Raw genomic sequence first — 27,367 nt, forward strand, 5'->3', positions numbered from 1 at the left:
CATGAAGGAATTTGTGGGTACAAACTTTTGGTCCTAAAAATTGACACTAGTCCTTATTCCATTCAAATAAGTTTCTTTTCAAAATGTTTTGTCAAATGCCTGCACCCCAGAAAACCGTGCGTGTAATTTTGAAGCTCGCGTGGGACCTGGTATCTCACAGTGGATTATCACATACATTTGATGCAGCACCAGTCTTTTGTTGACAGCTTGGCTCAAAATTTGATGCTTGAAAGACATACAGACAAGGCAAAAAACTGCTGCCGTAACCGATTTGTAAACAACAAAAGAGTTTTTGAATATCTTTTCCATAAATGTAAGAAATTCTATGGATGTCCTATGACCTAGACTCTTGAAATAAGACGGACGAGTGAATAATTTCAAACATGGACTTTTTTTGTACAATCTGGCTGAGGGCCAATGCAATGTTTTTAATGCAATCCTTGAAAATGCACATTTGTGTCCCGTTTAACCTTATTTTTAACTCTCGTTAACTGTCATTTTCAAGATTGTTTTGGTGCCTTTTTGGTTTTATGGTGATGCACAGTTCCATATTTAGAGCAAAGATGTGATGTCATTTTACTCAGAAACCTCCATCTGGCAGCCATTTCAGCACCAACATTTGCCAAAATTTTAGAAATATTTCGCTGTCTTAAATTTTCTTTTCTTTGGTGCCGTGTTGTTGTGATAGTACATGGCAGTAAGCCAATGATGTAAACTTTTCTCAAAATTATTTTCACTCAGCAAATTTTTTGTTTCACAATTTGAACAGAAAACCCATAAACTCAACAGCCTCTTCCTGAAATGACATCACGGCAACAGCGCCCTCAGTTGTCCGGAAAACATGGACAATTAAAAATGTTTTTTAAAAAATGCACTTTTTCAGTAAAATCAACCAAAAAGGAATGGCAAATGCTTTTCATACATTTAAGAGGAGTAGAAAGTTGCACAAAATGTGTTCCTAGGAAAAATTCACTTCATGAACGCTTTAAGCACATGCATGCTACATATTATTCACAACGCACAGCATATGATGTATCACTGGAAAACACTAGCAAGCCAAAACAACGCAACCAGTACAGATATGAAAACAAACATGGAGAAAAGACATGAAGGGGATGATGGCCTAAGAACATTAAAAGCATAAAACCTCTGCAAAAGAACAGCAAACTTAGGAAGGGGTTTTAAAATCACAACGAAATCCTTTAAGCTCGGCTATCGCGATCCATTACTTCCTGCAACATTGTGTGCATAATTTTGTGATTACTTAATTAAAGGGAAGATACAACATTTGCAAACATCAAAAAACGAAGTGATCAAATTATCACAAAATATCTTACTGGATTGTTAGGGAATGACTGTATAAAGCATCCTGTAAGATCGTGGCTTCAAGAAAAATTCTATTTTTCCAACGCTGGTCGGCCGACCAGCGTTGGAAAAACTGGCTTTTCTTCAAAAACTGCTCCAAATTTTTCATATTTAGTTATTCCGCACTTCCATTGCAAATGATTACACACCTGTGAATGAGTATGAGCCTGCTAGACAGATTCTTTGACCTTACAATTCCCCAAAGTCTACAAAGTTGCTCCATTTCATCTTTAGTGGGGTCAGGGAACCAGACTACAAGAACATGGTTGGTTTTCTTGGATTTTCCAGCATCTCCAAACCCAAAACGTGAAGCAAGTCAGTTTAACAATATTTTCTGTAGCACACTAAGGCCAAAAAAAAAAAAGTCTCCGATTTCTGGTATGCGCGCGCGTCGCCGTAGCCATGCGCGTCGGCAAAATGAAAAAGGTTTTTTTTCAATACAAGATGATGTCTCAAAACCGCCAAACTCACTGGTTTGACTGGTATCCTGCTGCTGCACAATTTTAACGTGTTTTTAGATGGGGTTATGATCAAGAATAAGCTTTATGTGGCCTCTCTGGACTCCCATATATTTGCACTAAGTTTAGTCGGGCACCATTTGCAGTCATCAGCCGACATTTGAAGCCACAAAAAAAAAAAAACAGGTAAAAAAAAAAAAAAAGCCGCGTCGCCGAACCACTTTTGGGGCAAGCTCCATACCAGAAACCGGAGACTTTTTTTTTGGCCTAATCCTCCAGATCCATTTATTTCTGAAAATTGCAGCAAAAGCAAGTGTTGTACATTCCCTTTAATGCAGTCTCTGTGGAGCGAAAGGGGGGGGGGGGTCCTCAAGGAAAATTATGAAAAATAACACCCGGCCTTGTGATATTGTATTCTCGGTTTGAGGTGAACACACTTCTGGGAAAAGTGGCATGCTTGCTGGCGTTCAATTACATTGTACAAGGAAACCAATGCACATGTGATATTGTCATTATGTTTTCCATTTCAGATCACAAGAATTCGTCCAGTTTGTTGTGAACTTGATGCATTTAGTTTCATGGTTCTTAGATTAACTAATTTTTTTGGTGCTGGTCTCAGAGGGCCATCTCCTTTGTACCTGACTGACTTGACTGACTGACTGACTCATTGTTACTTGTGAATTACACTTGCTTAAAGGCACAGTCCACCATTTGCAGCCATCCTTGTGAAGTTGTTTTTTAAATCCTTATATAAAAAGGCGCTCCTATCACAATATGTAACATAGCTTTCCCTCCTCAGACATTCTCCATAGCCACATCTCTTCATTTCATACAATTCATCGTCTCTTTTATTTAACGTATCCTTATCGCAACTATTCAATTTGTCTCGGTTTTTAGTGTCTCGTCTCGTGTTTTGTTTTGTTTTGTCTGTCTTTAGTTTCCCTTTGACTGTTTTCGTGTTTATTCCTATCGTCTGTGCATACTGTCCTGTATAGTCCGTTTATGTGTTAGGCTGTTCTCTACAAGCTTCGGTTTATATGAACAGCCCCATACTCTTCACCCTAAGTTAATATATTTAGTCGTTGTACTACATTGTTGTATTATTATTTATTTTATCTATACAATTACCTTCTTTGAAAACTTAGTTTGACTTATTTGTGGAAAGAATGGAAATAAATGTTGCCTTTGATTTGAATTTTGTCTGGTAAGCTGTTATTTTGAAGGAATCAATGAAAGAAGGCCTTTCCAACGCTGCTCAAAAATCCTGGCTCCTCGTTGCGCTTTATAATGCGCGCAGAGTGGTAACCAGTGATGCATCTGTGCCAGGTGCTACGTTTCCAAATAGTCAAATAGGGGGCAGCAGACAGCAAACGAGTCGACTAGAGTAGTCCAATGATCCTTCATTCCAGCAGAGCTAGTCGAAATGTGCCGGTTAAAGTATACTTCAAAGCCGAACTTGCTCAATTAATCACGCTTATCTTTTTCTGTGTTTTTGGCACAAAAGTGACCAAAAGTAAAAGCATTTTCTCCCCCCCAGATTTTTTCCGATTTGAAAAAGTCACAAATACAAATGTAGACCCCAAACAAATATTTTCCCATCTAAACGTACATGCAAATGAAAAATATGAATTGAAAATTTGATTGGAGAAAAAAAAAATAGAAAATGCTACAGACCACAGGTAGAGCAGCTTTAATTTTCAAAACTAGAAGTTCTAAATTTTTCGAGAGGGACAAGTGTCATGACTCAAAATGACCTTTTGGAATGAGTCATGAAATTTCTGTGAAAAACAAATTGCCCACCCACTGTGGGGGTTGATCAGTGTGGCATTCTGCAAACTGATCATTACTAGAAGGTATATACATGTAGGAGTGCCGTGGTCCAATGGTTACGGCGTTCGACTCGTGTGCCGTGGTACATGGGTTCGAATCCTGACCGTGGGAACATGGTGCTTGTTTTCTTGAGCAAGGCACTTTACCATTATTGCTTCGTCCTTCGGATGGGACGTAAAGCCGTAGGTCCCGTGTGTTGTGTAATGCACGCTAAAGAACCCAGTAACACTTATCGCTAAGAGAAGGGGTTTGCCCCGGTGTTTCTGGCAGTGGCTGCAATATGCGCCGCAGCGCCTTGTAAACCCTTATAAGTTGCTACATAATGGGTCTCATATTTCTCATAAACTTTATTTACCTTTCTTTAATAATAGACATATCTCCAGCGCCTTGAGTACCTAATAGTTGGTAGATACGTGCGCTATATAAGACTCCGATATTATTATTATTATATAGGAGCACTTGCTTTTTGTGCACATTTTGTCTATTTCCACTAATAACAACACTCACAATCCAAATGTTCAAAACCTAACCTGTTTGAAATTTCAGCTCAGTGGTTACTACACTTTCTGAGAAAGTGTGAAAACCATGCACAACCTTTTGATCACGAAACATTCGTTTGGTTCCGAACAGCTATTCACTAGAAGTCTTTTCATGGATCTGGTCTACACAATGGGCCCGATTTAGTGCACTCATTGGCATTAAAGGGTAATCCTATACAATAGCACTGCACGGTTCTCTTCACCAGTTCACAGATACATGTAGTTCTAGTCAGAAGCGACAGTCAGTCAGTCAGTCAGTCAGTCAGTCAGTCAGGTAAGTACAAAGAGGCTGGCACTCTTGGACCAGCACAAAGCAGGGGTGTGAGTGACCACTGATGAAAATAGCTGAAAACAGCTGAAAAAGGTGTAAAAAAAAACTGAACTTTGGGAAATCTCCTATTCTTATGTACACAGCAAGTGAGGGGAAAAAGCTGAAATCCAAAACAAAAAAAGCTGAAGTCAGCTTTTAAGCTGAGATTTCACACCCCTGACAAAGATAAACAAAATTACAAAACACAAACACGGTATGTTTTTAAAAACCAGAAAGCAATGACAAGCACCACAGGATAAAGGAAATGAAAAATAACGAAGAAAGATTTTGGAAAATAAACGCTTTCCTGCATTTTTGCAAGAGACACCCTTCCATGGATGTTAAAATGAACACAAGATGGGAAGCAACTACAAAGCAATCTACTTGTGAGTTCTACAGGAGGAGACACACACACGGCAAGACACAGGAGCAAGGTGGGGTAGGGAGGAATGACGGGTAGCTCGGAGGGAAGCAGACAGACGCACACACACCATGCAGTGTTTTCGCAGTTCATGCACAATGAGTCTTACCAGATGGTGGTTTACTCGACTTCTTGGTGCTCGTCGACGGCTTGGACGACGCCACACTATCCGTCGGAGTCGACGTTCCCGATTGCGCAGGCCGCTTCTTCACAGCCACTTGCCTCTGGGCGGACGCCGTCTTCGAAGTTACGGGCCGTGATTTCTTGGATCCCATCGCTCGCGCCTTTTTGACGATCTTCGACGCACTGGCCGACAGACCTCCGCGCAGTTTTAAGGATCCGCCCTTTTTGTTGTTCCCGTTCGGGGAGACCTTGTCTGCGCTGGGGGCTTTCCGCGGTCTCCTCTGCGGGCTGTAGATGGGCGGGAAGCCGTAGAGTCCGCGTTTCCGGGGTTCCGTCGGGGCCGCGTACAGGTGGGACAGGCCGTCAAACAGGCTCTTCAGCTGCGAGCTACCCGTACGCATGATCTGCGAGTGCGGCGAGGAGGAGTTTGAGTGCGACTTGTCGTCAGCTGCTTGGGTGGTCTGTTGCGATTGGAGTTGCGGAGGCGCAGCGCTGCCGGTCCCCGTCAGGGGCGACGGGCACGACCTCTGCTTTCCCACACTCCTAAAAGTGTCCTCCTGAACTGGAGCACTGGTGGTGGCGACTTTCTCTTTGGTTTCAACTGCGGCCGGTTTGACCCCTCCGCTGGGTTTGGGCGCCGGTGGGGTGGGGTCACTGTTGGATTTCTGCACCGGGCGGGGCTTGGGCGGGGGACTGATCGGGTAGAAGCCCATGCTGGACAGGGACGAGCTCCGAGACTTCCGCCGATTGGTCGGGGTGAAGAATCGGCTCAGACCGTCGACCAATCCTCGCGGCTTATACTTGGGATCGTAGTAGTGCGGCAGGTTCAGCGTAGGGGGCTGATCCGGCTCTAAGAGGGGTGTACTGGGCGAGTCGGGTGCCTCAGACCCCCCTTGATCTTGGGTGCTAGGGTTGGAGTGGGATTTATTTGGGGATTTGGGGGTGTGGGCCGTGCCCTTCCCCGTTGAGGTTGAGGAATAGGTGCCAAGCCGGCGGTTGCCTGGCTTAGGGGGCCGCTTACCTGGGGGACATCTTGGGCACTCAAAAAGCCTGTATAAAAACAAAAAAATGCAAACATATCTCAATGACATCATCTACACATTCACTAATAAGTTATTTTTGAGGGTACAAAATCTAAAGCTATTTTTGAGTTTCACCCCCCCCCCCAAAAAAAAGATTTTGTTTTGATATCGCCATTTTTCTAGCAATACAAAAGTGGTTCACGTTTAAATGAAACATCAAGCAAAAGAACTCACCCAATTATCATGGAATTATTACTTTACACATTATTTACAAATTATTTGCGCCCTGACAATAACTACAAGTGTATCTTTGACACAATACAGGTGCAAAAGCAACCAATAATAAATATTTTCATCAGGATTGGAAATGTTCAAAATAGACAAAACAAGTAGGTTTATTTTATTAAAAATAAAACATCCGATGAGGTTTGCAACAATATGACGGGCTTTGAACCATAAAACAAGACCAGTGTGCATGGGCCTGTACAAGGAATTCTAAAGACAAATGTTCCATCTCCAAAACTGGTTGTTTTTCCTTTAATCACCTGATGACAAGAAATATTCTTATTATTCAAAGGCCGGTTCATACTCAGCACGTAAGTGAATGCAAATTAGTGACGTCACGGCAACTTTTCAGCCCTGCGAATTCGCAAAAGTTGAAAACATTTCAAATCCTGGCAAATTTCGCAGCGAAGGTTTTACGACGTCAAATTTGCTTCGCATTCACATTCGCATGTTGCATGAATCGGCCGTTACAATTTGAGAAAAGAGACTCACGTCTTGTGCAGCTTGGATTTGCCGTTGGTGTTACCCGTTCCATTGCACCCCCGAAACGGACAGCCTCTGCAATAAAATTGAATAGAAAGAATACTTTATGAGCGCTCTTTGCAAAATATTAGTGTTGCGGCAATTGTGTAGTTACGGGCCCCATTCTCATAGCTGAACAATAATCCACTGTAAGGCTACGCGACTCACCCAGGTAGTGAGCGCTATTTAACCAGTTCGCGCCGGGATTATTTTGACATTTACCAGACCCACGCACGAGATTGTTTTTTTTTTAATTTTTTTTTATAAACCTCGATGCCAGACGGGTTCAGGCCGTCATCTGCGGGTAGCACACCCTGATATTTCCGGCCTCGCTCGCTGCGAGCGGGTCGCTGACAGATATTTCCGGCTTTACTCGTTGCATGTTTATCCGTCATCCGTTCAGAATACCCAAAACCTTTGCGTGTATACACGTCATCCGACGTGAACTGGATGAAACCAACAAAATGCTGGGATAGGGAGCAGGGTTTTGATTTTGTTGAGGGATATACTGGGGTAAAACGCCAGACCTATGGAGAGGGTGCGTTCCAGCGTCCCTCCCAGAAAATGACTGCAGTCGGGTTTGAACCTATGACCTCCGGATTACCGTTCCGGAGCAACTGAGCTATCCAACCCTACGTTGGCGGTTTTTGAATTCATCACTATCTTTGTTCAAGGGTGCTAGTCCGAGCAATAAAACCTGTATATGCCACGTTGCCAAGAACCACACCCAATACAAAGTCACAATAATAGCAACATTAGCAATGCTGCAAACCTGGGAAATTGAAAACGAAATCAATCAGAAAGGATACGCTTTATTGAAAAGAAAAACAAAAAAACAGCATACTATCCATATTTTTCAGCTCAATCAAGAAAACTTTATAACTTGTAGCCATTATTATTGATAAATAAAAACAAGAAAAAGAAGTGGTAATCATGTTTTGAAATTCATGCTCCGCTAAATAATACCATCTCCAGTTAGACTACTAAAGAATCAGATAAACATAGCTCAAGCTTAACGAAGCTTTGATTACACAAGAGATGCCATCCCTGTTATTCAAGAAACCGCGCACAGTAGCAGCCCTTTTGATTAATACACAGCACGGCCTCCACTCGTAACGTGTTATTAAGTCCCTGCATCCTGAATGAATGCTAACAGGAAATCATCCAATGTACGGCGGCCTTCATGTGGGCTGGACTAACTTATCAAGTGCGTCCTCCTCCTAACTGAACTGGCACCTGTGTAGCGACAGACCGCTGGCGCTTAAAGGGGCACTTTCGATAGACTGCACCCATTCGTGCTTGAAAATGCGAAGTAGAATAGTAAGAAACGAATAATAGTATCCGTGGCAATTTCAGAGTAATGAAGGGAAGTGTACTGTCTGTGACAGAGTCAATTAAACCCTAACGTCCCCCAACCCATCAAAACCCCAACGGCATGTTTTGTTGGAATCTGTCAGGATGGGTACGGTACCCCTTAACTGACAGCCGTTTACATTGGGTTGGCACACCTCCAGAAAAAAAAAATCAAAGTCAGAAATATGTGTGTGCAGTTTCCCATGTGGTGTTGGAATTTGCCAGGACTCCTAATCTCCTTGACCATTACTAGATGATGGATGTATTAAGATTTTAAAAAAATGTTTTCCGGTTTATTCATTGAAGCTCTAAAAACCTCTGTAACGGACATAAAATAGCTGGTATTGCCCCATAAGAATGTTCATACAACCTCACCTTGAAACTTTGCTTTTTTTTTTGGTGTAATTACCGAACTAAGGAAATTTGGGGTACAAAAATGTTGGTCCTCAAAAATCAAGCAATTGGAAATTAGTCTTCATTTCAGTCACACGATTTCAACACGTTCTTCAAATGTGTGCGCGCTAGAATCGCCAAGTGTGTAAGTCTGTAACCAGCGTGGGACCTGATATCTCACTGTGGATTATCACATGTGGCACCAGACTTTTCTTGATAACTTGACTCAAATTTCAAAGCTTTAAAAAGAAACACCAAAAAAAAAAACCTAGACTTTTTCCACATTTTCTCTATAAATGTAAGGACGTGATTTGGATTTTCTGTGAACCGGAACTTTGAAATGAGATATTAGTAAAGAATAAAAAAAAATATGAAATTTTGGCGAAATCTGGTTGAATGTGTACCTTTAAAAAAAAAAATGCTCGGTAAAAATTATGATCAATGCCGATCAGAGCCACTGTGTTCAAAGGAAATGGAAGAGGTTGCTGTGTCTGGTTCTTAGTCTGGGAATTTCTGCGAAGCAGGCGGAACAACACCAGAGGTGCGCGACGCAAGTCCCGATACTGTTGCATGTGTTTATACAGAGCGCCCTCAGGTGATTCTTATCAGTGGAGGGCAACAGATTCAATTGAACACTGTTTACACGGTTCAAGTTTTACTGATAAAACTGAATTATACATTGCGAGCTTTACAATCAAGTCAACAATTTCAAGACTTTCCGTTTTCCCTTTTCGGGGGGGGGGGGGGGGGGGTCCTGACAACGAATATAAAATCATTTACATTAATCCCAAAAGTAACCTGCCAAATTATCAAAAGCTTTAATTTATACTTGGATTAAAGCCAGAGTCCATCATTTGCAGCTGTCCAAAAAGTAACTGCATGGCGTAATTATTGTTGAAAAACATACTTGGTTGAAAGATAGTAAGGGGACTAAACTCCCTATGAAATTATTTTTTTCTGGCAAGCTGTCATTTTGAAGAAATCATCGAAGGAAGGCCTTTCCAACGCACCGTAGGAAATTCAAATTAGTACTTTGTTTTGTTATTCGGCAAAGCGCGCGCAAGCATTGGCACGACGCACACGCGGTTGCTATAATTCGTCGGATCAGTGCGCGACATCGCGTAGCTGCAATTGGCTCAGTGAGAACGTGTCTCGAATGCTGAATTCAGGCCCAATTCAAAAAATAGAGATCCTAAAATGCTGTTTTTCTCAAAATATACAGCTAAAGCTGAGCTGAAACTTCATCAGGTTAGTTGTTAAGCACCCTTCTTTAGATCTTGAGCACTTTTGTTGCTTCAAACGAACAAAATGCACAAATTACAAATGATGGACTTTACTGGTACTAAACACTTTGTGAAAGTGCTATCAATGAAATCATGCTTCGTGATAAAAAGTCATCCAACTTTTTTTACTGTTTTCTTAAAAAGTGGTTTTTTTAAAGTCTTATATTAACCGAGCTGAAACTTCCACAGGTTAGGTTTTGAACATTCTTATGTTATTAATGGAAACAAACAAAATGCCTTCAAGAACTGCATATATGCCTGCACCTACATGTATGTAATCAACGCTATTGCTTACAATCAATTCTTGACAATGCTAACAAATCTCACGAGACGTAACTGAATCACGCCTTAATCTCACCGACTAAGATACATGCCTAATGGGAGGATACACATCGATGAATCACGGAAGTCGTCTGACATGCAATGAAGCTACTTGCAGATTGATTTCTTTCCTTTTTTTTGAGCAGTGTGGTTTTTGATGAAACTGTGGTGTACCACAACGTGATCCTCCGTGGTATAAGGGGAAAGAACTCATCAAGCAATTTCCAAGTCTTGTGATAATAACGAAGTGGCTTTTTCGATGCTGTCGTCTAAAACATGATTGGCAGGAGGTTTTTCAGGCTTGGTCGGAGACTGCGGTTGGGTTTTCTCCCCACGGTGGTAAATGTCGCAATCAACAAAATGAATCATAATAATGGGGGAGTCAGGTTGGTGTAGCGGTACTTTCCTCGCCTTCCACCGCTGTGACCTGGGTTCGATTCCCGCCTGGGCCAATATGTGGATTGGGTTTTCAGTCCCTACCTGATTCCGTGGGTTTTCCTCAGAATACTCTTCTGGGCTTTTCCTCCCACCTCTAAAACTGTAATTTCTTCATATTGTCTTCTCTTTACTGGGACCCATGGGAGATCAGTGGATTCCACTGAATGGGCTACCCAGTTAAAATAAGAAATAAAAAAAATTAAAAAATTAAAAAATCAAATCCAGTCTCGGGAACTTCCCTACCCAGCAAAGTTTGGCACAAGACTGGGGGTGGAGTTTTATTCCCCCTCATAAAGCCAATCTCTGACAAACATGGTAAAGCTGCCGCTACAGTATAGGTAGTTATCAACAAGATGGATCAAATCCAGTTTTGGGAACTTTGGCAGTGCTACCCAGGAAATTCCAACCACACCTGAAGCCGGCCTCAGGTCGACCCATTATTTGCTTGCGTCACGACGGAACAGTCGGCTCGGCATCAAGCAGAAAAATTATGTTCAGGTCGCAAAACTGAGAAATCGTGTGATTGTCCTGGAACACGTCGCAGAGGTTGAAATTTTTCTACTCTAGGAACTGTTGATTTTTTTTGAGCGCCGGCTGATGCCCATCCTTCTTAACATCATCGCAGTTACCGGTACACTCAGGTCACAGAAAATCGGCGACGGAGTTGTTCCCGACGGTCGTAGCTCAGGCACAGCTTGATCCTGAAAAGTCAGTTGCCGACTGATCTGTGTCGTCACAAGGTCGACCTGAGGCCTGCTTTAGTATTGGCTCAAGACTTGATTTAGGTTTAATTCCCTAATACAGCCGGTCCCTGGTAAGCGTGATAAAGCCGTTACGGCGGTAGAGGTTGACATCGACAAAATTAATCAAATGCAGTTTTTGGAACTTCGGCAATGCTACCCAGGAAATGTGCAATAGCTTGGATGCAGGGCCAAAAGCACCCTTACTGGAACTATCCAAACACAGATCTTGACAGATTTCAATTTTTCTTTCTTTCTTAAGGTCAGATAAAAAAAATCACCAATATCGGACATGCTGCTTCAATTCAGGATCCTTTATGAAATCCCCCCTCCGCAGGGAGAACGGCGGATGATGATACATTTCCACACACGGGTTCCAACATCCATCAAAAAACCGCCCAAGAAAAAGTTGCCGAGAGGGTGTGCAAGTAACCCCCTTGACAGGAAACAATAGGCGTGGGCCCACCCCAGGTCTGGCGAAGAACTTGGTCAACGTCCAGAAATATCGAGAACTTGAGAACTTTTTTTTTTTGACGCAGGAAGTGTGACTTTCCCTTTCAACTCCGTTGGTAATATAACAAGGTTCCAAGTGATTTCACCAAAATGACCTTATCGGTGCACTTATTGTACCCTTTCCCCTCAGTTTATATCATTTCTAAAGTTGGACAAAAGCAACCGTAAACATTACTTGTAAATCTGCGAGTTGGACTTTTTCACTTATACTAGAGGGTTCCCGGCACTTTTTGAAAAGAAAATGTACTGACTTTTCCCTGCTATTTCCCTGAGAAATTTCCCAAGAAGTTATTTCCAAAGATAACGCGCTCATCCTTTGAACAACGTCTTCTTGTTCTCATCAGGGCTAGGTATACGAAAAGTACCCACAAACGCTTTCAAATCTTCCCCGCTTTGCCCTTTGCCAAAATAGTACGTCGCAATTTTTATTTTTTTTTAAAGCAGTCTTGATTGATGACTTTGACAAACCGATCCATCAACTTTGCAGTCCGAAGGAAATATCAGAAAGAAAACGAAAATCCGCTCCTGTCGGCCGACCTTGCACGAACTGGGTCGACGTGATTCACGCTTTGGCACATCGCGCGGGGGGAGAGCTCCAAATTTCCCCCGATTCGTGACTCGTACAGCCCACTTTGATCAAGTGCACTGTGTGTGTCGAAACCCCGATGTCAATGACCTATGGCATCATGCACCCACAGGATGCAAGATGCATTCAGTGTTGAATGCACTAGAAACGCGTACGCGTTTTTTTTTATAAAAAAAATAAGTTGGAGACATCCTTGGCAAGGAGGATATTAGTCTCCATACAAGCAGGTTAGTCTCCGTACAAGCAGGTGATTCAGCCAAGACTCAACACTCCTGAGTTTGTTGGCTTGATAAAGGGTGGGTCCGAGACTATACTGATAACGGGTGAATCGGGGTTGCCAAACTATTAGTTGGTGATCAATGTGTGATGCGGTTACAGGCATGCACCTTGTCCGGAAAGATACGGGGTACCGGCTAAGTAGTGTGGTGTACAAGCAGAGCCACACTAGAGGCTAATGGGTGACACTGTCGGATCATTCTGTATTAACAATACATGTAGGTCTTATTCTTGCACAAGTGAGGGAATTGTTTCGATGCCATTTTGGTTTATAAATAGTTGAGTATACAAGGTTATTGATATAAGCATATTTGTTGCTACAAATCAAGTATTACTTTTCTACAATCTTCAAAGGTAATATACAACATTTGCTTTTAAACATAAACCCTTCAGCTGAATGGGTTATGAAGTGTTGCAGTATTGAGTCACACAGAGAGTACATAGCACTGTGGAGAGCAGTGAAGCGTGACCGTATCTGCCCGCTTGCCCTGAGCTTAACCACACACCAAAAAAAATGTGCTGAGCGTTTTGAAGTGTTATCCATACTCCACAGAAGATCACCTCTAAGGATATTGAAGTGTGGGTGCTAACTCTGCGGGCAAAAGTGTGGAGGAAAACACTTGAAGTGCAAAGGACTAGAAGAGTTACAAGTACAAGTTTTGTTGCGGGAACCCGTAACTACATCAGATTCGAACCAGCCAGCCGACCCCGGCAAGCTCCGTGGTCGAGTGGTAAGACGTTTGCACTAGCAAGCAGGAGGTTGTGGGTTCGAGTCCCACACGAGTGAGCTTGTGAATTTTTTTTCTAGCTAGTCCTCAGACAACATTGAGTATACAGTGTATACACTGGTTCATCATCATCATCATCAGTCTCCAAATCCAGCTATGGGACGTTGAGCCACCCACGCCAGCCGATCAGTCGAGATGAGCCACAGGGCAGGGGCTGACAGAGCATGGTCAGTTGCAGACCAGTAAATCGACTGCCATAGACCTCAGTGATAATTACGCGCACTTGCCAAGGAGTTCGCGACACACCTCAAATTAAAGCTAATTTCATCAACTTTCATTTTCTGTTCCTTTTTTTTGGGGGGGGGGGTTAACCAATGACTTCTTGAAGAAAATTCCATCCAAAGATGATCACCTCTAAAAGCAGTCCTGAAGCCCATCGCCATTTTGACAAAGGATGCGTACGCTCCATTGCAAAATGGAGCCATTTTAGGGCCCAATTTCATCCGAATTTCACAGAAATACGAGCTCGCACTGCATGGCTTCCACCATTCTTTTTACAAACCCTCAAGTTCGCGGCCATCAAAATGCTCTAATACCGGAGAATTTGCGGGCATGCAAATCGTGATTTGGCCGGCGTAGGCAATTTCGGGCCTATTTACATGCCTGCACCCAGCTAAGGGCAAACCCACTATAAAAGTCACATATCGCCGATGCAAATTCCATCTTATAAAAAAAGTACAACTTACGTTCTGCGGGGTGCCGATTTGACCGACTGGAGCTTCAGTTTGTTGGACTTGCCCAGCTTGGTCTGGTAGCTCCTCTTCAGGCCCGAGGAGGCTGCAGTTGAAGAAGAGGACGATGACGTCTTCAAGGATTGCCACTTTCCAGTTTTGCAAAGCTTGCACTTCCAGGGTCCTGTGAATGAAAACGAGCAAAGAGTGTTTTGAAATCAAAGTCTGTTGCAAGCCAATATGGTCCATCCCGCTGTCGTTTCCCACGGCTTGAAAACACTGATTACTATATCATCTGTAGAGCATGCCAGTCCATTGCAGGTTACTCCCCAGCAAAAATCCTTCCAACTTATGCGCACAGGTACCCCCCTCAACGGTAAGAGGAGGAGAGTTGGGGGAGACCACTGGGAGAGACATTCCAACGCATTGCCGATGACGCCTGACACTCCCGCGAAGACACGAACGCTTTGTGCACATTCAGAATAAACCCATGGTGTGTGTTTTGCACTTAACGCAAGCGAACCAGTACACGTGGCGTGCTCTCGAAAGTGGTATAATTGTCATAATATGAAAGCGAAGCGAAATTCGTGACGTCAATAATACCATCAAAGCGCGTCCGCCATTGTTGACAAATAGAATTTTGCTTCTCACTTGCTTTTGCGTGAAGTATGAACCGGGCTTAAGGTTGTCATTAATCATTCCGCCTCAGCACTGGGTGTTGGCTCCGTGATTTTCTCACAGTTGTTGCCATCCATCACAGCTTTGAAGGCTTGCCTACCACCTACAGTGCGCGGCGCTATTCGATCTACGCCTACTGCAATGGCGACGCTGACTTTCCGGTAACCGGATGTACCGTAGGCCAGGTCACGTGGGTCATTGACACTCCTCTGTTTGACGTTACCTTTGGGTACTCGTTTGAGTTGTGGTCTGACACAGCCCAGGTGGTGTCCTCTGCCACACCACGCACATGAAATCAGCTCCTACAAAGGGGGGGAAAAAAAACCCAAGAAATTTATTCAAAATGACAGCTGCTGCTATCCTCACTGATTTATGGTATGATTTCAAGAGCGACACTTGTTTTTAACATTGGTTTGGTACCACACCAATTTTGTCTAAGGGGTCTAGGTAGTCATCCGAGTTAAATTTTTGGGCCAAGGTGAGACTTATGTACGTCTATTTCACAAGTGACAGTCAGTGAGTGAGTCAGTCAGTACGGGACCAGAGAAGTCAATTTTTGGCCAAGGGGAGACTTATGCAAGTCTAATTCACAAGTGCCAGTCAGTGAGTGAGTCAGTCAGTACGGGACCAGAGAAGTCAATTTTTGGGCCAAGGTGAGACTTATGCAAGTCTAATTCTGAAGTGCCAGTCAGTGAGTCAGTCAGTCAGTACGGGACCAGAGAAGTCAATTTTGGGGCCAAGGTGAGACTTATGCAAGTCTAATTCACAAGTGACGGGCAGTGAGTGAGTCAGTCAGTACGGGACCAGAGAAGTCAATTTTGGGGCCAAGGTGAGACTTATGCAAGTCTAATTCACAAGTGCCAGTCAGTGAATGAGTCAGTCAGTACGGGACCAGAGAAGTCAATTTTGGGGCCAAGGTGAGACTTATGCAAGTCTAATTCACAAGTGACGGGCAGTGAGTGAGTCAGTCAGTACGGGACCAGAGAAGTCAATTTTGGGGCCAAGGTGAGACTTATGCAAGTCTAATTCACAAGTGCCAGTCAGTGAGTGAGTCAGTCAGTATGGGACCAGAGAAGTCAATTTTGGGGCCAAGGTGAGACTTATGCAAGTCTAATTCACAAGTGTCAGTCAGTGAGTCAGTCGGTACGGGACCAGAGAAGTCAATTTTTGGGCCAAGGTGAGACTTAAATGCAAGTCTATTTCACAAGTGCCAGTCAGTGAGTGAGTCAGTCTTTGAAAGAAGACCTCAAAAAAAGGACTGCTGGCTGGCCCTCTGGGAACAGCAAACTCAAACGTTTGGCCAGGGAGAGACTTACGCAAATCTAATTCACAAGTAACAGTCAGTTAGTCAATCAATCAGTCAGTCAATCAGGTACAAAGAAAATGAATATAGGCCAGCAAAACCGGTTTTGTAGAAGCCTACTGGCCCAAGTTACTCGTCTGGCTACTTTCTAGCCGTCCTTCATTTTTTTTCGACGTAGCGTAGGTGAAATCGCAAATGTTAACAGTCCACCTACCTGATCTCCCCGCTTGTCACAGATTGCACATGTTTTACAAGTGGCACACTGCCAGTAGATCTGACGAACTCTCTCAGTCAGTACGGCCGAGTACTGCAGACAGGATGGGTGTGCTGAACAAGATAAACAGCCCCCCAAAAAGAGTTTATTATAAATAAAACGGGGTAACCTTAAACAAAATTGTGCATTTTTTTTTTACATCAGTTTTGTAAAGAGTCATGGTGCAATGGTTAAGGTACGTGGGATACATACATGTCCAATGGGACATGGTTTCGAAACCCCGACAGGGAATATGGTGCTTGTGTTCTTGGGCAAGACACTTTACTACAATTGCCTCTCTAGTCTCTCACATCAGTTTTGTAAAGGGTCATGGTGCAATGGTTATGGTTTGTAGGATACATACGTGTACAATTGGATGGGTTTCGAAACCCGACGGGGAATATGGTGCTTGTGTTCTTGGGCAAGACACTTTACTACAATTGCCTCTCTCACATCAGTTGTGATGGACTTGTGACTGGACTTGTGACTGGACTTGTGACTGGACTTGTGACCGGACTTGTGACCGAACTTGTGACTGGACTTGTGATGGACTTGTGATTGGACCTGTGATGGACTTGTGATGGATTTGTGATGGATTTGTGACTGGACTTGTGACTGGACTTGTGACTTACACGTACTTGTGACTTGTGATGGACTCCTAAACTAAATCTCTTTTACAAGCCTTGACTTCTTTCTTACCGCTGTTCCCACAATCGACGCACGACAGCAGCGGTTCCGGCTTGCCCTCCCGGTTACACTCAGCCGTTCCCTGGCAACAACTACACACAGCCATGGGAGGGGCGACGGGCCGATCATCCTGCAAGTTGGGAGGAGATAGAAGTAAAAAGAAATTTGCATAAAAAGTCTGAACAGTTGTGCGTCTACTTTGTTGTTCACTAGGGATGGACTCCGTGCACAAGTACCCCCTCAACAGTTTACAAAGGGAGAGTTGGGGGAGACCACTGGGAGAGACATTCGAGTGCATTGCTGACGGCGTTTGATGCTCACGCGAAGACGCTTCAAATTTGCGAACGTTCAGAATAAAATTAGGCATGCGTACCTTGCGCCATTCGTGCCGTAACCACTACGGGCACGCGGAGTGTCCCTCGCACTGGGGATCTCGTAAGTGATCACAAAACGCCACGTACTGTACATATACGAAGTAAACAGTACAAATACATAAATGTAAATCTAAACAATATCAGTGCTCACCGCTGATCGTTTAGAGGTGCCAAATTTGCGGACATCTGTCCTTCATCAGGGCTGGGGGCAAATCTTGTACACGTGCAAGTTTTGTACGAGAAGTCATACCGCGGCACAATGGTTTAATGAATCTGATCATAAATTACAGGAAGCAATTGAATTTTTCTGTCTGATGCATCATGTATGCCACGTACATGACAATTTAAAATCAGTTGCATTTCCTTGAAACTTTGAACAAACATTAACGTATCCTGTATGGTTTGGTGTGTGCACGTGTACAATGGTACGATACCAGGCTGTACCATGATTCCATATACAAGGGCGAAAGTAAAAATAAATCAAATTTCTGAAATTCGACACAAAGTTTCGCTGCAAACTAATACCGAAATTTGATGAAGTGTTCCAAACGGGAATGTTATCCAAATATAAAACAACCATTCCAGAAAATTGAAAAAAATACATATATTCCATTGCTTCCATACTTCTTTGAATGCATTTCATGCAGGTTACTTATTATTTGTTCCTAGTAAAGCAAGAAAATACGCATGTGATTACAACAAGGCCAAGTAAAACAAAAACCTGTTTCTCGCCCTGGCCCACTTCCTTTTCCCGGCTCACTTTTTAATTTTTTTTTAATCGTAGATTTACATTTATTGTATCTTTTCATTTGTTTCCAGCAAAACTCTATATGCAAGTTCAAAATCTACATGTATATGAAAGTTCAAAATGGAAGAACCCATTCGCCATCTTGGAAAATCCGCCATCTTTGAAAATTCGCCATCTTGGCTTCGCTCGTACCCCCCGCCCTGCAAACAGGACGCTGGGAAGGGCTGATCTCTTTGAGCTCTCATTGGATAGATTTTGCGCGACCTAGTGACGTACAATGCAGCATACAAACAGCTACACCTGTTTATCATACATAGCGCGCTAGCCGCATGCGAAGGTCATGGTAAGTTACCCATAATGCCATCCCTACTTCCTTCACAAGATTCTGTTAAGTGGCATCAGCCCTTCCCAGCACCCTGTTTGCAGGGCGGGAGTACGAACGAACAGGCTGCCTCCTTTCATTTTTATAAAAAGCCAGACGAGAAACTATTAATTTTTTTACTTGGCCTAAGACTACACGAAAAAACAAAAATCTTCGTGTGGGATGTGCGTCTGCTTTTAAGTACTGCTGTGCGAAGAGGAAAGAGTGGCGTGCTCCATTGTATTTTTCATTGATCTCCTGTTTTCAAGAGGTTAAGTCAACACACAGCATGACACATGTCAACATGCAGGTCTACCTATATGAGATTGCATGTGCAACATCTGTACCATAATGTGCACATAATCTGAGTCACCCGCCTTTTCCCCTCCATTTGTCTGAAATCAATGTGTTTGTTTGTTTGATTTAGTGTGCAACCTGAATCGTTTGTTAAAATTTTCGAATCAAACTGGATGTTACATTCTAACAATTTTTTTGAACTACATGTATAGATGTGTACACATCTTTAGATACAATGATCTTGATGTTTTTCACAGAAGAGTAAACATTCATGTACGGTATACGTATGTACGTGTACATGTACACCACCGAAAACTATTCAGCAAACCGAGCTTGCCGGGTTCGGTTGGCTGATTCGCCACGTCAGATTTGAGCTCGGTGGTCGAGTGGTAATACGTCTGATTGCACAAGAAAGCAGGAGGTCGTGGGTTGGAGTCCCACCCGAGTGATTTTTTCAAACTTTCACTCGGGGAGGTAACACATTGAGTATACAGGGCGAGTCAAAAACAACGAAACCCAAATGTCGGGACCATTGTTTTAGTGCAGTTCTGCATGTAGCACTTTCAAAATCTAGGATATGAAAGCCCAATTCATAAGCTTTCTTTTAGTACAAGAATCATTCAAATCACTCATGTTCTTTTCAAGTTACATAGTTTTAAACACAACCACCGTTTTAAGGTTCTGTCCACGGATCACAAAAAAAGGTTAGTGTTCTTTCAGCACAACGAAAACAAATCACATAGGGGTATGTGTGAATTATTTTCGTTTGCTGAAAGAATGCACACCTTTTCTGTGATCCGTGGACAGAACTTTAAAATGGTAGTTGTGTTTAAAATTATGTAACTTGAAAAGTACATGAGTGATTTGAATGATTCTTGTACTAAAAGAAAGCTTATGAATTGGGCTTTCATGGCCTAGATTTTGAAAGTGCTGCATGCAGAACTTCAATAAAACAATAGTCCCGACATTTGTTGTTGTTTTTTTACTCACCCTGTAGAGTGTTCACACGTCGGTGAAGGGCAAAACCTAATATCGAATGTACTGAACTGTAAATGAATATAGTGCATGAATGAACATGTACAATCTACACCACTACAGCACTGAAAATACATGTACATTTTGTAAACATGTGCACTGCACGTAAATGTACTGGTACATGTACACATATATGAACATTAGTGCATGAGTATACGTGCATATCTACAGTATTGCACTTCAACATGTTTTGCACCTTGAACATGAAGAACATGTACTGTACAATCTACTGTACTGGTACAACAGCACTGCACATAAGCATGTACATTGTACATTGTAGTGCACTGTACATGTACTTGAAATGTATGTAAATAAACCTGTACAATCTGCAGTACTACAGCACTGTTCATGAACTGCATGTTTATGTACAATACATGTACATGTACAAGTGTACCGTACATACATGTACAAATTACAATGCAATGGCACTACACATGAAGATGTACTGCACTGTAACATGTATGCATGAGTAAATAATATATACATGTATATTGTACAACATGTCATACATGTACATGTACATGTACATGTATGTATGTTTACAGAAAACAGGTGAACCATGACATCAATATTAAAAGCCAACACCCATTTTTCTATACTGCTGGTATTATTCATTACAAATCATGTACGTGTGTCCTATATTTGTCATCAACTGTCTGTACCTTTATCACACACTTAAAGGGAATATACAATGTGCATCATTGGCTTTTGCTGTAATTTTCAGAAATGAACTATTTGAGGGGTTAGTATAATAGATCAAATATTGTTACACTGACATGTTTGAAGTTTTGTGTTCGGAAATGCTGGAAAAAACCAGGAAAACAAAATCGTTCAAGTAGTCTGGCTCCCTGACTCCACTAAATATGAAATGGATCAATTTACAGATGCCGGAAAATTGTTAGGTAAGGGTACCAGTCTAGCTGGCCTGCACCCGTTCAAGAACATGTAACCAATAGCAAACAAAATTTGGACTGAATTAATGGTCAATTTGGAGCAGAAGTTGAAATATAGTAAGGTTTGTCCAACGGCGGTGCCGACCACCGCTGGAAATTTTTTACAAAAATACCATTTTCTTGAAAATGACTTCAAAGCAGGTGCCATAATTTTACAGGATGCTTAAGACTGTCATTTACCAACATCCTATTACGGTATTTCGTAAAAACTTGGTAGTTTTATTTTTCGATGTTTGCAAATGTTGTATATTCCCTTTAACTGTTTTGTCATTGGTAAAGGACTGTGTTGAAGAACAACTCCACAGTAGCAAGTGGGGTGGAGTGCCACACACCTGTGTGCCCATGTGAGGCCATTAGAGGTAATGTGTACTTGACACGACCTTTGCGACCTTGACTGATCTGCTGAAATAGCTGCATACTAATGCTGTGATCTCGGTTCAAGGGGGAAAAAAAGGCACCCCTGATGTGATTCATTGTCTACGATCAGTTAAAGAAAACCTGTTCGTACATATAAATTTATCCTCAGTCATTGAAGAGGTACTCTTCGTGTTATTCAATGAATTCAATTTTCTTTTCGCCGGACAACTTTTCAACTTGTTTACATTATTTTAATACAAAAACCTCCATTTAAAAAAAAATATTTCTTATGAGTACCTACAACGCTTTGGAAACACTTTTTTATTTATAGCTGGTTTTGCATACAAAAAGGATGATCCGCCCTGTTAAGTAGACTCCGTACATTATCGGTCAATATACAATATAGTAGGCTTGGGCGAATTCAGCATTTTTTTAATTGATCCCAATTCTGTATGGGAATCGTGATTCCACTCAGAATCTTTTCCATAATTTTTGCAAAAAAAAAAATCCCACAAATATTTAAAAATTCAAAAAAAAAAAAAATTAAAAAAAATAAACAAATAAACATCAGGAAAAAAAAAACAACACAACAAAACATTAAAATCAAAACTGCTAATAACGAGGGCATTATGGGTATAATCGCTCTCTTATACATAGTCATTTAAATACAAAACTAAAGTCACGTTTTGGGCAGGGAACACAATATCAAATAAATGTTAGACAACTTTTTAGTTTGTTTCCCCTGCGGAAAAGATCAAAATCACAGCTCACCTACTGGTAAGTTCGGCGCTAACAACCAAAACAGTTGAAAATAGTGTGGAAAGCACCCTGAAAAACTGGCGTTTTCCACCGAAACCAGTCTACCCTCCGAGAACTTAAGTATCGTCAAGCCGCAAATAATTGAAACTTCGTCAAGAAATTATTCCATAACTAAATATGGGCCAATTTTTGTTTTTGTTCGGTCTCACTCAAAAGTGAATAACTTTCGTAATGCCAACAAATGGCAAATTAGAATATAAATATATTTTTCGATGTTAACTCGAAAATAACAGGGACAGGACACGTACATCTTTAATTACATTGTTGGTGTGGATATACGGGTACATGTACATGTACATGTACAAACACTTGTGCATGGATTTACTTTGCGCTATTCAATGGTCTACATTCATTGGATGATGACATACACTGTACATGTGAAGAAACCAACGGAATCATTAGGCAATTGTTTTAATTTTAGAATATGAAAGATACTTCATGGCCCAGGAACGGGAATGACTCAAGAGCTGATTCTGACACTTCCAAAATCGAGAATAAATTTCTCCAGGAAATTACATATTCACCCCTCGAGTGCTGCGTACGTTTACAAGATTAGATTTCCTGTTCCTCACACTGATCATATCATCATGACCCAAATGTTTAAATCATGAATCATTTTTAGTACATTTATCCCCCATAAACGGAAATACCTCCGTATTACTCCGTTGTGTAAAAATAGCCCATGAAAGCTAATTTGGTCTATAGTTATTTAGTGGTCATTCTTTGCACTGGTTTTAAGTTAATGAGTTTGTTAATATTTCAATTGTTTGATCTTTCGTCTTCAGAAAAAAATGTTGAATGGGGAATTTCCCTATTACAATCGACAGCTCATTCATGAGAAATAGACACTTTTACAGGTACAGTACATGCGTACATGTACATGTACATGTATGTATTCTGTTACATGCAATAAACATGTACAATACGTAACCTTAACCCATGGTGAATACTGCATGATACCGATTTATATTATTAAATTTGGGTCAAATTATTATTGTTCACAAGCAAATTAGATTTAACACAAGTCTTTTTTTGTATCTCTTTAGATTTAAGATTAACATGTACTAGGAGTGTGCATTACAGGTAGTAAGGGAACCAGGTAACCAATTGGAAAAAAAAAGGGGTACCGGATACCAGTGAAAGAAACCCAACCCGAAATTCAAATCTCGGAAGTTGCTGTTTAGATTGTTCATAAAGGACCGCACGATCATACTGCCACATCGGTGCGTCAATACAGCAAGATACAAGTGTGTGTACAGTGAGCTTTACACTTACAGCTTTACAGTGTAAATTGCAGCTTTCACGAGCGTCACATGTGAAATATATGCTTTGTTTTCCCATGTAGCCTGGTTTTCATTTTTAAAATCCTCCACATATGACACTCAAAACCTTTCTTTTTTATTGTCTGAGAAGTTACTAACAAAATGTAGTAATTTGTAAAGTTGGTTACAGGCATAGATATAGAATAAAAAGACTAGATCGGCAGCGCGTGCATACGCGCGGCCTTGCATGGAGGGTCACGTGCTAGAGGAAAGATACAAATTGCGCGCTAGACGTGACGAACGCACTGCCGTTTACGCACACAATGCGAGTATATTTCTGTTACTTGAGACCTTCAATGCTAATAATTATACACAAGAGAATAAATAAGAAACACCGTTCTCATTATGTTGAAATCCCAGTCTACTCTTGTTGTTTATTTCAATCAGTATCTCTTGAACATCGATGCTGATGATTATATGACTAGGGCCTACTTAGTAAACTTGGTTGTCTTAAAATCGGTTTACTTTGCAGAAAATAAACTGATTATTGATCCCGTAGCTGAAATGAAAAGTCACCAACGTGTAAGAGTGCGTGAGCGCAGCGCGTAAATACTCGGTGCACATTTCTAGCTTCGCGCGCGTTGAGCTAGGTCACGGTGCTGGAGGAAAGATACATTTAGCTCCATTACTTTACGTCAATTTGTTGCGCGTCCACGAGCGACAACCAAAATGGCGCAGATTTATCGCACAGTGAATGGGCGCGTGTGGACGCGCTGCCGATCTAGTCTTTTTATTCTATATCTATGGTTACAGGTACCCAATTCCATAATCTGGAACCGGTTCCTGACATCAACGGTCGGGTACTCGGGTACCCGGTTCTGATGCACAGCCCTACACTGTACATGTAGTTTGCTGTTTCACTGTACATGTAATATCAGTTAAGTAACTTAAAACAGCATATTTGAGAGAATGCGCCAATTTGGGCTAAAAAATGCATTGACCTAGAAATGACATTATTTCAAAAGATTGTTAGAAAGTAGAATATGAAAGTTCACACATCTTTACATTGGACATTTGCTGTTTTATGTAAGTTTATGTAATTCTGGTCACGTACGTTTCTGTTCAAAATGTTGCCTCAAAACGTGCGGTGCCTCAAAATATGCACCTTTAATTGTTAACACGAAAGTGTACGTGTACCTTTAATTGTTCCAGTGTTCATATATCAATCACACTATTGCAATTTTTCGTTTCAGTCAATGCGAAAATGGTGCAAAACGCAACACTTGGGAGTTGCCTCAAATTGTGCACCTTTAATTGTTAACACTGTTAAGGTGTACCTTTAATTGTTCCATTGTTCATATATCAATCACGCTATTGACGGTTTTTCTTTTTCAGTCAATGGGAAAATGGTGCAAAACGCAACACTTGGGAGTTGCCTCAAATTGTGCACCTTTAATTGTTAACACTGTTAAGGTTACCTTTAATTGTTCCATTGTTCATATATCAATCACGCTATTGACGTTTTTCTTTTCAGTCAATGGGAAAATGGTGTAATCCCAACACCTGGGAGTTGACAGATTTAACCTCAACGATCAGCCGAGCGTCCACGTGAATTGACTCACATCACCCATTCTCGGGAGACCCAATGGGCCAGGACAGGCACCCAACATGATTAGCGACTCAAATTTTCCCAAGCAAAAAAAAACACGCTATGTACACTTCTCCGAACACACACACAGGATGTATTACATTTCACTACAGGCGAGGTCAGCGGGGTTACGGCCTACGGGATGCCATTCACCCACTAAAAACACAATTTGCCAACAAGCTGCCAGCCTTTCCCACAGGGATATACAAGGGGTCAGCCCTGGAGGTTGGAACGAACAGTGAATCCCCAGCGCATACTTCGGCTGCGACCTTTGAACTTGTGGGCAGGGGGTATGAAACAAACACAGTCCTGCGGTTAATGATTACATGATTGTCATAGTGTACATTACTGAGAGACATAAAACATGGTTCAGTGCCACATGAATGGAACAGTGAACTATGATACCTCCATAATGACATTATCTAACAGTCATGAACATGTACATGTAGGTTGAATACGTTCATGTATACATGCAACTGGGAAGTCAGAAAGAAAGAAAAACGAGGAAATTCCACAAAGCACACAAGACTTTGAACAGTGTTTTTCAATTTATAAATATGGCAATCATGAAAAGTAAAAGGAAAACAAGGATATCAGCGGATCCATGGAAAAAGTTGCATGTCTTACTAAACTTATTCACATTCAGCGACTTTTTTGTTGAGTTTGAGGCACAAATGAATGGTGTACAATGTATTCTTTTGTATACATGTACATGTACCACACTTCCTCTGTCATAAAGTTTTAATCAAATTACCAACATTACTGGTTTAAAACTACATAAATCACAATAAATAATCCGATAAAATGTGAAATTCATACAATCAAAACTGCATACACATTCACACCATTGAAAGTTTGTGCATGATGCAAATTTGATTTATTGTGTTATGAATACGAGAAAAAAAAGTCAGTCTATTCAACTTGAGGCATTTCACTAAAGACTTCTTTCACCAAAATCCACCGGACTCAACTGGAACAACACGCCAAGCCTCAAATTTGCCCAAATCTGCCCATATGTGGAAGTACTGCTACGGTAGTTTCACAAACGGCATCCATCATTACCCTACATGTGCATGTAATGTACACTGGCACAGCTGTACCCACTGTACGAGGCACGCACATAATGCGGGATACCCTTTTTTTTTACAATGTTCTGCAAAGCGCGGTGTCGGGTTACGCCCTGGCGCTGGTTCTATTTTTCCGGGGGTATTTCATCAACCGATATTCTAATTTTCTAAACAACATTGAAGCGGTTGAAACTTGACACCGTATCTGGCCCACCGTTAAGACCACTCAACAGCCAGACAAGAAAATACACTTTGAAAAATGAAAGAGGTCCAATTTATTACTGAGCCGGGCGGTGATAAACGGTATTGATTTTGACGTGACTTTTTTTTTTTTTTCTTAACAAAGATTAATGGGACCCAATGCTCTAGATAAAAAACTGTGCTTCAATTTGGCGGGGATCAAAATGAACAACACCACATGTAAGTATGATTCATGTACATGTAGTCACGTACATATGTACATACCAAATAAGCATTTTTTTCATTGAAAAACCATGTTTCAAACAGTGTGCGAAGACATTGCTTCCAATATAAGATTCAACTGCACTTTTACATAAATGGGGAAAAATTAATATGCATACACTAATGTATCTGTGCTTTTGTACAACATTGTACAGGCCGCACAATCCATAAACTATCAACTTATTTTGTGTACACATACAGCAATAAAGACTTAATATTCAAATGACATTGAAATTATTTTTTTTTTCTAAGAAACCCTTCGCCTTGACAGTCTATAGCCTTGTGATAGACAATTTCCAAGCTAACAAAAAACAATTATAACCAGAATTAATTATTTTCATGGAAAAATTCCACCCATGACCAGCAATTTTCAAGGATATATGCAGTCAAGTACAAATCTTTTTGCAGTATTTTGATGTAGGGTTTTAAAATTCATGCACGCCACGAAGGTCAAGAAAACAAAGTTGTGTGTTTACGGTTGCCCAACCTACCTGGATTTTTCGGCGGCCAAATTACCGACCTCAATCTGTTTATTGTCATATTTCAGGCATGCAATTTGGACAGTTTACAAAAAAATGAACAAATTCCTAACCACACAAGACTTTGTACAGTGTTTTTCAATTTGTAATGGCATTCATGAGAAGTAAAACATGAGGAAATCAGTAGATCCGAGGAAAAAAATGCATGCCTGATATTTGGCCTAATTTTTTTTAAAACAAAGTATACAAATTTGAAGACGAAGAAGTGTTCGCTATGCAAAGGTGTTTGTGTGTTATTGGTTATGCAATTCAACAGGTTAATTGAACAAAAAAAAACAATTAAAAGT

At 41.4% G+C, this 27,367-nt stretch overlaps 1 protein-coding gene across 8 annotated transcripts in view; it reads right to left on the reverse strand.

Moving 5' to 3' along the window:
- The window catches only part of LOC119731296 (histone acetyltransferase KAT6A-like), a 64,023-nt gene that overhangs the window by 25,641 nt on the left and 11,015 nt on the right, over positions 1 to 27,367 (reverse strand). For 6 of the 8 annotated variants that reach the window (XM_038204441.1, XM_038204435.1, XM_038204434.1 and 3 more), the window contains exons 4-9: positions 17,171 to 17,288; positions 16,433 to 16,545; positions 15,139 to 15,217; positions 14,253 to 14,421; positions 6,846 to 6,911; positions 5,033 to 6,096 (exon numbers count right to left, since the gene is read on the reverse strand). In XM_038204441.1, the coding sequence (XP_038060369.1) occupies positions 5,033 to 6,096; positions 6,846 to 6,911; positions 14,253 to 14,421; positions 15,139 to 15,217; positions 16,433 to 16,545; positions 17,171 to 17,288 (1,609 nt within the window). The remainder of the gene's footprint in view (positions 1 to 5,032; positions 6,097 to 6,845; positions 6,912 to 14,252; positions 14,422 to 15,138; positions 15,218 to 16,432; positions 16,546 to 17,170; positions 17,289 to 27,367) is intronic. The other 2 variants (XM_038204442.1, XM_038204443.1) reach the window with 1 other exon arrangement.

The sequence above is a fragment of the Patiria miniata genome, unplaced genomic scaffold (assembly GCF_015706575.1).
Source record: "Patiria miniata isolate m_02_andy unplaced genomic scaffold, ASM1570657v1 HiC_scaffold_23, whole genome shotgun sequence".
Classification (NCBI taxonomy): Eukaryota; Metazoa; Echinodermata; class Asteroidea; order Valvatida; family Asterinidae; genus Patiria; species Patiria miniata.